The sequence below is a fragment of the Cupressus sempervirens genome, chromosome 4 (genome assembly GCF_028749045.1).
Source record: "Cupressus sempervirens isolate cs-2001-9-10 chromosome 4, ASM2874904v1, whole genome shotgun sequence".
Classification (NCBI taxonomy): Eukaryota; Viridiplantae; Streptophyta; class Pinopsida; order Cupressales; family Cupressaceae; genus Cupressus; species Cupressus sempervirens.
This window is the reverse complement of record NC_143121.1, coordinates 374,463,307-374,475,416: the sequence shown is the minus strand read 5'-3', so window position 1 is coordinate 374,475,416 and position 12,110 is coordinate 374,463,307. Positions and strand designations below refer to the sequence as shown.

At 38.0% G+C, this 12,110-nt stretch overlaps 1 protein-coding gene across 4 annotated transcripts in view; it reads left to right on the top strand.

Annotated features, from left to right (window-relative positions):
* Window positions 1-12,110, top strand: part of LOC149561635 (glutamate--glyoxylate aminotransferase 2-like) — a 201,690-nt gene that overhangs the window by 58,917 nt on the left and 130,663 nt on the right. For all 4 annotated transcript variants that reach the window (XM_089825216.1, XM_089825214.1, XM_089825217.1 and 1 more), the window contains exon 6: window positions 9,719-9,806. In XM_089825216.1, the coding sequence (XP_089681342.1) occupies window positions 9,719-9,806 (88 nt within the window). The remainder of the gene's footprint in view (window positions 1-9,718; window positions 9,807-12,110) is intronic.

Below are 12,110 nucleotides of genomic sequence, written 5' to 3'. Positions count from 1 at the left end.
TGTTTGGCGCTCATGTTGCAGTCTTGACATCTTCACCGTTCAGTTCCTTCCCTTCTCTTATGTTATTAAATCATTTACATAAATGCTGGAATGAACTTCATCATAGCCTTCTGCATATACGTGAAGGCAAACAGAATTAGATACACATTCTCTAAGTTGATTTCATTTATAGATAATGTTTCAATTTTGAGTACACAATTTTGTATTTGATGGTGCTTGTTAGAATTTCAACAATCTTTGTATTGACTTTCCAAACTTTTTCTTCACGTGGTAGAGGCTTTGTCTTCACTTATTGTGCTTCCTTTCAGGTCAAAAGGAGGTGGTTTCTATAGATTATTATTCTTGCTCCTGTATCACTTAATCTTGTCATAACCATGCGTTTCCACTTTCAAAGTAGTGCTTTGAAGGCTCAACTATTTTCTGAGGGACAATCATTACATAATCAGTATAATACAATTCTTGACTTTTTCAAACTTAATACCATAATCATGCCAGTTGAACAATATCATTCATATAAAATGCAACAATTATGCATCACTAGAAGAGCATGGGATTTATATGGAAATCCTTGAGGGAGAAAACCACAATGAAATATTTGCTTACATAAACTTGTCTTACAAACTTTGTAGGCACTTTAATATCCCAATTGCCTCCTTCCTTGTCCAATGAATCTTGAAGATAGCACCATAAATTTGGCACCTCCATCAATTTTGGCTTGACTTGCTCTTTGACATCAATAACAACAATCTTGGACAACTAATTTATTCTTGACATCAATGATAAACTTGACCATATCCCTTTGACATCAATGACAATATTTCCAACTTTTTGTATAGGATCTTATCTAATGAGCATTTCAACTAGTGCTTTTGGTAGTTGATTCTATTGCTATTTAAATATTCATTAGTTCTTGAATCAAGTGTGTACTGGTTGGCTAAGTCACCGGATATGTTGAATTTCATCCATGAAGTTCGAATTTCAGCAAATTTTTTACTCTTTCCAAATTTTAACTGAATTTTATGATATTTAATATAATATTTTTTAATTTTTAAATACTATTGAGTTACTTTGTTTAACTATTTAGCAATGCAAAACTATTTTGACAAATTTGTGGATATATTATTTTTGTTTAAAAATAAACAAAATTATATAAGTTAAATCTAATGTTGGTTTTTTTCGAATTTTTACCCTTGCCAAACTTCATCCGAATTTTATGATCAAAATTTTAAGAATATTAACCAAGATAAACCTACAGATCTGACAGTACAGACCGTACTTCCTCTTAATAGTAATATATCTCTAATGTTGGCATTTAATGATATATATATATATATATATATCTCCTATAGGTGCCAAGTTAGGAAGGGTTATGTCCCTTGAGGGACATACCCTTTAGAAAGGATATATAAGTAGGTTGTAAATGCAGATTATAGGACACACAGTTACAGCAGTCTGCTCCTATAAGCATTTTATATCCTGCTATTTATATTTGAGATTCTCTATCACAATAAAAGGTTAAATATTCAGTATTGTATCTGCATTATAATAAGCACTAATTTCATCAATATTCATAATACTTAAAAGATCATTCTCAGCATATAAGACTGGATTAAAAGTTTGATTAAGAGATAAGGATTTAGCAGAAACTTTACACAAACAACTTGAATTCAAACCTTGTGACTTATCTAGTTGGTAATCACCATGGGGACACTTGGTTCAAATGATTGAACTGTAAAAAAACAAACTCCAATGCAACAGAAGTTTCACCAAGGCTTCTGCAATTGAGAAATTAGATTTCACATTTTGAAAGATATTTTAAATCTAATGTTGGTTTTTTTCCTGAATTTTTACCCTTGCCGAACTTCATCTGAATTTTATGATCCAAAAACTTGAATTCAAACCTTGTGACTTATCTAGTTGGTAATCACCATGGGGACACTTGGGTCAAATGATTGGACTGTAAAAACACAAACTCTAATGCAACAAGAGTTTCACCAAGGCTTCTGCAATTGAGAAATTAGGTTTCACATTTTGAAAGATATTTCACTTCTCCAACAAAAATTGCTGGAAGAGGACACCATCAGTAATGCCTTACAGTGTGTCATGATTGTCATATTATTACTGCACATTTTCAACAACTTCAGGATACTATTTCCTTAATTGAAAACTAGATAATTAGAGCTGTTCATTTAACATGTCTTAAGGAAGAAACAACACATCAATAGTTCAAGAAATGGGAAGATGAACATACATGCAAGTTCAAGTAGTTAAGGATGCTAAATGTTTATCGTATGGGGTAAATAGGTTAATTCATACAGACAATAGACAAGAACATGTAACACAACAATACTCCTTTTATTAATCGCATTTTTGCCGAAGAGATTACATAGTGCTTACAATGATGATTACAAACCTCCCCCAAAGTCCATTTCGGATGGTGTACATATACCATTCCGAAGGGGTGACTCAACCGTGCCCATTTGGAAATAATTAATTCTACTCGTTGGCTACATAATAATTACTGACTACATGCTAATCTACCTGTCGGCTATTTTATAACTTTACTGACAACATCATCCCTCCCAAAAAGAAAAGTCGTCTTCGGACGACAATTACAAAATATTCACTCGTGCCGCTTTCTCTGCTTCCAACTCTTAGGTACATTGAGCCAAGTGTCACTGAATTGCCTTCAATTGGATGATCAGCTCCGCCCAAGCTCTCTATGCATTCACCAAGACAGCTTCACTTCCAACACCTACTCCAACTGCCTCAAAGCGTATCACCTCTCTTGAAAGGCTTGCTCTAGTGCTCTCTCTACCTCTGGTACACACCCACTCTATGCCTGCAGTAGCTTCAGGTCTCATCAACTGGTCACACTTCCCATGACTGATAACTGCACCAACTGGGGGTCTAGGGGGCAATGCCCCCACCGCCAAGACCAAATTAGCACTCTCAAACCCACACAAAAGTCCATGGAACACACCATTTTTGTATTTTTTTCCAATTGCACACTCTTTTTGGCAACTGGTTGCGTTTTTTACGTGTTTATGTTTTTCCCTTCTCTTGGGCATTATGCGTTATTCATTCTGAACATTTTTGATTTTTCGTCTTTTTTTTTTTTTGCTTCTTCCTCTATTTCTTTTTGTTGTACGGCTTTTTTTTTTCCTTTTCTCTTTGATTACTTAGAAAATGTTTGCAAAACCCAACCCAAAATCAACCTCTACCACATGCTTGTACGATGGCAATGTAGATGTGGTATGGCAAAATAAATTATATACTTCCCCTTTCTCCTATACCGTACGGTGTTTGAAGTAGTCCAAAATCATATAACTCTTCTTTACTCTGCATGGTACCACCTGCTTGTACCATGGTATTGCTTTTCATCTCTTGCTCTATGTGACCGTATGGCAGCAATGTGCCTATTGTATGTATGGTGCCCAGTTTATACGGTTTCTAGGATGCCCGAATAAGATGTTAGATTCTTACGCACTCCTTTCTCCTGTACCATACACTATTTTATGTGTCCATATAGTGGCCACAATTGTTGTCTCTACCTTGCTGTACGATGTATGGTATTTTGCCTTTGTTCTGCTAAATCTCTGTATGGTATTGTTGGATGCACAGTAATGCCGTATATACGATGCTGTCAATGAGGAGGTGGAGCCGTACAATGTTTACCAATGATATCAAGCCACCGTACGGTGGGGCAATGGTGGCTTATAACACATCCTCTGCTTCTCCTTTATGTACCATACGAGTTCTATCATCTTCTGCTTTTTGTATGTACATCTTATGTCTTACGTTGCTACAGTCACTTCACCTCGCACACTATATGATCTGTACTTTTTCTCCATTTCACCGTGGGGTTTTCTCTGTTTCTTCCTCGCCGTACATCGTACGGTCCTCACCATTTACTCACCCTTCTTCCTTTCGACCGTACGACTCACCTTTATATGCTTGTCTTGCCATCGTACAATTTTCTTTTCCCTACCACTGTATGGTTCGTATATTACCTTTTCCTTGGCCGTACGGTGATCTTTAATAACTTTTTTTTCCCATTCTTTTTCTACTTTTTTTTTGTTCATCATTTTATTTTTTTATTGCTCCTCATTATTCGTCGACGAGGGAAGAGTTCTTGCATGATACATTTTTAATTTGGAACCGTTCACCGTGTCTGGAATTTCCTGTCCGTCCAATGTCCATAGCTTTGTTGCTTCGTTGTTGCCCACTTCTCGGATTTGCTATGGTCCGACCCATTTCACTTTAAACTTCTCCAGTTTAATTTCGTTTTGTCTACCATACTTCAACACTAGCTGTCCCGGTTGAAACTTTTTTAGTTTTAAGTGTTTATCATGCCACGCTTTGTACCTGCTCTATGTCACCTCCGTGGCCTATTGTGCCTGCAATCGTCACTCATCTAGTTTATTTAAATTATACCATCCCTCCCTCAAACTTTCCATATCTCCAAGCTTGTTCTCAAAACTCGGTACCATGAATTCCATTGGCTGCCACTCCTTGCCGTCAATAGCTGTATTCTTGATTTTAGAACCGTCACTCTGTACTGCTGAAGTTTTTATTAAGCCCTTCCTCTTTCTTTCATGTGCAGACCGTGCGATGTGTTTTCCTTGCTGTCAGCACCTATCTAGTAAATTCGTGGTGCATTGTAACCTTTTCTTTCCGTGTGGTCCGTTCATTGTATACCGTACGGTGGAATCTTTCCTTTTTCTGGGTTCATAGTGTATGTTCTTCCCTTTAGCTTCAGCTGTAACCGCCTTTCCTTCTTCTGCTTCTCTATATTCCTTCGGACATTCATTTCCCTCTTCTTTCTCACATTTGTTGACCCTTAACATATTATAGCTCGAAAAGAGCTCGTAATCCTCCATCTACCAATGGAAAAGGCTATTCACCGAATCTAAATCATTGTCTGTCGATCCACCTTCCAACCGCAGGACTCCTTCGTCATTGGGTTCTAATCGCTGCTTTCCTTCATCCTCTTCTTCGAAATCAGATGGTACGACTTCTTCGCCCACCATTTGTGTGTGTAAATCAATAATGAATCGTCATCTCCTGCTTTCCATTGATAGTGTATTCTTCTTCCAGTCATGCTTAACCCTTGCTTGTACAAGCCATCCCCGGCCCAAAATGGCGTCATATCCTCTCCTCTTCAGCTGAATGACAACGAAGTCAAGTAGGAACGACTGTGTTCCAATAGTCACTGGTTGTGCCATCAGAATCCCGTGAGGTTTAATGTCATGTTGGTCTGCCGTTAGTAATTTGAATGTAGGTGGCCACAACGTTGGCTGTCCCAACTTCTTCCAGGTATCTTCTGGTAGGACGTTTACCCTTGAACCTCCGTCGACAATTGTGTCTGAAAGAATTGTTCCTAATATACCCATCTCAAATATCGTCGAATGCTGTTCAGATGTGAGGGCTAATAGCATTGGGTCCACTGTACTTGCTCTGCTTTCCTTTTCCCTTCCATGTTCTCCTGGTAGTTTAGCAGTCGAGGCTATGTTCGTGAGTGCTGTCCGTAGTTGAGGCATTGTGAGGATCTGATCATTTAACTTGACTGGTATTTTATTTTGTAATATCTGCCTTATGATGTTTTGTTCTACATAGTTCCTTGTTGAGGTACCGATAGTGTCCTTCAATTGTGATTTCTCTGTCTGCGTTGCTTTCTCAATTTCTGCTTGCGCTTCTTCTGATCTCCTTTTTTCTTCCGTTGGGTCGGGGTACAGTTTTGCTTGTTTACGGGTGATTGCCAAGACTTCTTCGTCTGTGCCGATGCTGATCAAATTCACTCCTGATTTCAGGCACTTGGCATCTTCATGATCTCCAGGACCGCATCATCTGCATAACAACTTTGGTGCGTTTGTTGATGTACAGTTCCGTGCAAAGTGGCCCCACAAATTGCATGCTCGGCATTGAACCATCGGGTGGCCATTCACATCGTACTGAATTCAGCTGCGGCCCCCATTATTATTGTTGGTATTGTTGTTTTGCCATCTTCTATTATTTTTGTACCCACCTGAAATAACACCGTCATTGCTAGTGTTTCTGCTCCCTCCCGATGGGGAAGTCTCCTGTGTCAAGAGCACTTGTTGATGCCCTCTTGTTTTCATATTGAAGGGGCATTCTTTTGTGGAATGTCCCATAATATGACAGATGTCACAGAATTGGTTTTTCGGACAGGACCCCTTCGTGTGACCTTCTGTCTTGCATTCTGTGCACTATAGCTCGTTTTCTTTTGCCTCTTTTTGCATATTCTTAAATTCCTTCATCATTCTGATCATATCCTTTTGGAGAGCTCGGACCTTCTTATTGTCCTTTTCGTCACCACTACTATCTTCTTCCGAAGACACGTCATTTGAGTCGGATGAGCTACTTTTCTTCTTTTTTTTGTTTTCTGTTCATTCTCTAGGTTCATCGCTCAATTGTATGCTTCAGTGTATGATGATGGCGGCACAATCTTCATTTTCTTCCTTAACTCCGGGCGTAGTCTTTCAATGAACCATCTCTTTTTTAGCCCATCTACCGGCTTACTTTCTATTTTATTTATTAATTCTTTTAGTTTTCTGGCATATACACGGATTGTTTCATTTTTCCCTTGCTTTGTGGTGTATATTTCTGCTACGATCTCATTGTCATCTCGCAGCAATTGAAACTCGGTGATAAACTCCTTTTTAACTCCCGCCCATGTAGTTTATTTTTGGGGATTGGTGTCAACAAACCAATCAACTGCTACACCCCTTAGGGTTGCTAGAAATTGTTGGACCCATTCATTTGTGTTGGTTATGCCATTCGCCATCCAAATTGTTTCGCATGTCTTACAGTGTCTGATTGGATCGGCCATTCCATCACCATCAAACTTTGGCAATTTTTCGTTTGGTCTAGCCATTACTATTTGAGTTGGAGGTACTTTTTGTGTGCCCGCGCTGTTTTGCACACTTGCACTGTTCTACACAGCCGTGCTGCTTTGTACAGTCGTCTTATTTCCAACAGCCACGTTGCTTGGTGAAAAAGGGTTTTCCTCAAGTGAAGTTATCCGTTCTGGAAGTGTACCATGGTGTTCTGCACACCTGTGTTGCTTTGCACAGTCGTCTTATTTCCAACAGTTGCGTTGCTTGGTGAAAAAATGTTTTCCTCAAGCGAAGTTGTCCGTTACGAAAGTGTATCGCGGAAGAAGAGTTCACTCCATGCTCGTGCTCCCTCGGCACTTTGAGCTGTGCGAGTTAATTCCCTTCCATTTAGATTCTCTTCCCTCGGCATATACAGGTTAAGAAATCTCTCCCTTGTTTTTTCCACCAAAGTCAACTGCTGTCAAGTCTCTTCCAACAATTCCTCGGTGCTTCGGTGTCTGTTGGCAATCTGCTGAAACCTCCATCTGCGCTCGGCCTATTGTGCCAAAATTAAAATTTCTTGTGCGGTGTGTATTTCATTTTTTTCCTTTATCTTATTCCTATCATTGTTAAGCTGATTCGGCATTAGTCTTCATTCCTCTGCCTTCGTTTCAGGTGCATTGGGCAACGACACCAAATGTTTACCATATGGGGTAAATAGTTTAATGCATACAGACAATAGACAAGAACATGTAACACAGCGGTACTCCTTTTATTATTCGCATATATGCCGAAGAGATTACATAGTGCTTACAATGATGATTACAACCCTCCTCCAAAGTCCATTTTGGATGGTTTACATATACCATTCAGAAGGGGTGACCTAACCATCATGCCAATTCGGAAATAACTAATTCTACTCGTCGGCTACATAATAATTACCAACTACATGCTAATCTATCCGTCGGCTATTTTATAACTTTACCAATAACACTAAACAATCCTCTGCAGTTAGTGCAGTGATTTTTCAGGTGAAAATCAACAAGGAAAAAGCTAGTCTTGTTGAAGTGCTTTACTTTTGAATCCATAGACTTCTTGAACTAGCTGAACCCCTACAAATGAGTCACACTTATAGGGTTCTCTTGATTTGAAAGACATCCATTTAGACACAGCTTGTTTGACTGCAGATAACACTTTTGTAATCTGATTCCAGTCCAGTGAAGAGCATTTGTGAACCTTCAAAGAAATATAACAACCCTTTCCTCTTAGTCACTTTTTCTCCAAGATGCTGATCTTACATCACTTAGGCAGAGGAGCTTTGGAAAGCTCGTGCTTTGTTTTTTGCTTCTAGAAAGGATAACAAAGGCCATTGTCATCTCAAAGAGGGCTTTGTCCACAGTCAAAATCTGAGGTAATGTTTGGGCCTCTACCTTCTGATGTGAAACTCAGAGATCTGGTGGGGTGGCTTATGTGTTGCATCTATTTTTAATCCAAATTGTGGACTCATAGCTCACCAAGGAGTGAACACGAGGATTCAATTTCAAGAACCTCTCCTACTTTCTTATTGGGCCAATATTTAGCCACTACTAGGAAAGGAGTTATCCCATCCCTATATTGAATTGGGTTTTTTCATCACATCAAATGGAAGTTTTTTAGGAGATCTCTAATGATCTTTCCTTGTAAGGCACACAGACATGTCTGAGCTCCCATGAGGGCTGAAAGGAGTTATCCCATCCCTAAATTGAACTGGGTTTTTTCATCACATCAAATGGAAACCTTTTAGGAGATCTCAAATAATCTTTCCTTGTAAGGCACACAGACATGTCTGAGCTCGCATGAGTACCAAGGCTTAGTGTCATGTCATAGTTTCATCCCATGTTTGAAGTTCTTTTTATTTATTCCTATTCTCATTTCCATCACTGCTCTGTTGATTCACTGTGTGTGTGTCTGGAATTTGATCTAATGTCATTAGTTCATGACTTGCAATGCAAAAGAGAAGTAAAAAGCTGAGTGCAGTTGTGGTTATGTTATTAACTATTATTGATTTTGTGTCCATGGAATATGTGAAATGGGTGCAGGGTGAAGTCGTTATGAAGGATAGGCAAGAGTTGTAATTCAATGTGAAATCTGTGTTAAAATTCTGATACTTGTCTGTTGGCACTTGGCATTGGTAAATCTACGATTTATTCGCCTGTGTCCTGATAACCCTTTCTTAGGTAGCAACGTTGAGCTTTGATTTCCATTTTTAACTGCTACTTTCATTTTCATTTGATACAGTTAATTTGAATTTTCCAAGAATGTTCTTATGCATTGTTTGGGAGAGTGAACCATTTCTTAACCTCTTTCACCCATTAAAATAACTATTGTTAAATAAAAAATGAGAACAAACCAAAATAGCATCTCCACAAAACTTGGGCAAAAACACAAATTACATGTTCGTATGTGTAATGTATCACATGCTCCATTATCATGTTCTTGTTCTATCTAGTGATATTCAATTACAAGAGTTTTTATTGTGCCTGCGCTAGTTTATGCTTGGTAGTTGGTTGTTTGCATACAGTAAGTGTTTGGTTATTACTTCGTGATCATTATTTGTCAGACTTTCAGTTGATTTGTGCAATATAGGCTATCCCTATTTAAAGATTTGTTGGGTGTTGGTTCTTCAGACAAAATTCCTAGGTTAAATTTAACATTTGTGAATCCTCTTTCTGTGGGATATTAATATGGAAATGATATCGTTTTTTATGTATAATTTGCTCTTATAGATGTTTCAATAGTCAAATTATATAATCAGATAAATGAAATTCCTCCCAAATAGTTTTTGTTATTCTTTATCCTGATACATTTTTTAAGGTGACATACACATGCATTCAATGCAGTGATCCAGAGCTGATTTTCCTCACAGATGGTGCTAGTAAAGGAGTTATGCAGATTCTTAATACTGTCATCGGCAATAAAAATGATGGGGTAGGTGCTTTATGCTGCAATACCTTTTCCTGAAATTAATGCCAAGATTGGAAAAAGATTTAAACCATGAAGAGAATTCTGTCTGTATGTTTTATGAATAGAAAGAAGTCAATATCATCACAAAATCAAAACTTAGTTGATTATCATACAAAGCATCCCTTGCATAATTAAAATTCAATACACTGAATGACTTGTCCTTTCTTATGATACAGTTGGCATATGGTGTATGTTTTTTATTCAATGAGTCATTACTGGTATTGCATAGGAATGTGTAATAGAAGAATAAAATGGTTCACGGGAAAATGCATTGCTTCTTAAGGTATTCAAAAGCTCATTAATGTCAGCTGATGGCATCAAATATAAAGGCGAAGGTTATCTTTCAGGTCATGGTCAAGCCAGGTGCAAATTTGGTATATGAGAACCCATTGTGGAACTTGACAAGAGGATTTATTTTTCCATTTACCTTATATATTTATCAAATTTTATAGGGGGCATAGGCATCAACTTGATGGTCAAGCTTGGGAGTAAACCAAATTTTGTGAGTCCATACATACAACATGATCTATATAATTGTTTTCAAACTTATTGCCTTAGGTTATTAGAAGGTTATGAAAAATGAAAATACCCTCTGTTCCAGGATGGCAAATGACTGATAATGAAGTAGTCATACAAGAACAGATTCGCATAGTAATAATCCAAAGCTAGCTTGGAGTCTTCCTGAAACTAGATATGTTGAAAACCCTTGGCAGATGCATTTGTTATTTTTTCCAAGGTGTGTCAGTGCCTCTATCTTCTTTGTCACTCTCAATAGAGAAAAAGAGCATTGTTGAAGACAACTGAAGGATTAAGGCAAGAAGAGCTTACAAGACCATACCTCTTTATAATATTGGGGAAATCCTTAGATCCTTAGTAAAAAAACGAACTGCAAAAAAAAATGCATGGACTTTGAGCAAAAAGTGGAGCCAAGAACTAACACAGGATGTCAATTTTCAGATGGCACTTCTCTTTGCTCAGCTGGTAGTTTAGAAAACCTTAAATTAACTAAAGCAATCTTGCTACATTACCAGCACACAACAAGATAAAGGATCAACAAATGCAATTACTTTTTTCAACATTGTTGTTATCTGTTTGCAACCAGAGCAGCTATGCTTGCTTCTAGGATACTGAGCAGTGTATGTCACTGATAACATACATGGGATTTCTATTCATTGGAGAGAAAATAAAGGCCTATAGATAGAAATAATCTATACCAACAACAACAAAAGACCGGGCTTTCACTAATTGGAAGAGCCAAATTCATAAGGTCTATTTTTCTATCAATGTCAGGCCACCCACTAACTCTGCTGAAAAGATGGCCATCCAATGAAAATTTCTAGGAAAAAAGTCTTTGTAAATGTTATCGAAATTTGGAATCTTAGTCAACATGAAAATGTTATCTTATAAGTTTATAACTAATAAGAGTTGAAGAGACATGCCTCTTAAATGTCATATACCTGCGCACATAATCGGCGACCTCGCTTACAACTGGCAAGAAGCAGGCACGGTATCTGGATTTGTAGATGGATATGCGTCTAGGCAAGGTGATGGTCCTGCTCCCAGAGCTTTGGTACTTAAGCTTAAACCGGTGCTGCCTTTGGTGCCTAAGATAGATAGGGCTCGATCAACATCTAGCTGCTTTTATGGACTTGGGACTAACTACTCGAAGTTAAGGAACTGCACCTGGATATGCTTCTCCTGTATTGACTCTTGGATTGACTGAATCTACTGCATATGGGGGGTAACCTGATACTGGGTCTAGAAGCTCTGGATCAGAAAACGACTGTTTACGAAGCTCTTGCTACCCTTGGTTCTCCTCTGCCTTAGCTTATACCTGTGCTTCGAGAATGTAATTTGGAAAACACAGAAATTATGAGCACTGTTAATACATTTACATCCTCCAGGAAAATCAACATGGCATTAGAGCAGTGTTCTTTCCTAAGGGCCTGTAAGATGTGAAATGTTTGGTTACATTTCTTCCATATGTAAGTTGTTACAAATTTTGTTTTTCTGTAATAAATCCCAAGCAATGAGCAATCAATAGCGTAGCAACTGGGCATGTTATTGGTATGATAAAGAGGAATTGGCATGTGTATTGTGGCTGCAAGTGCTGGCAGAATCCTCCATGTTTCATTTTTCTACTAATTGAAGGAAACCCAAGATTCAGATCCAAACTCGACAGCTTGGAAATCTCATAGACAAAAGAATGCTTGGTTTGCGTAAATGTTAAAAGTATGTGGTATGTCCAAACGTTAATAATGTGGTTTG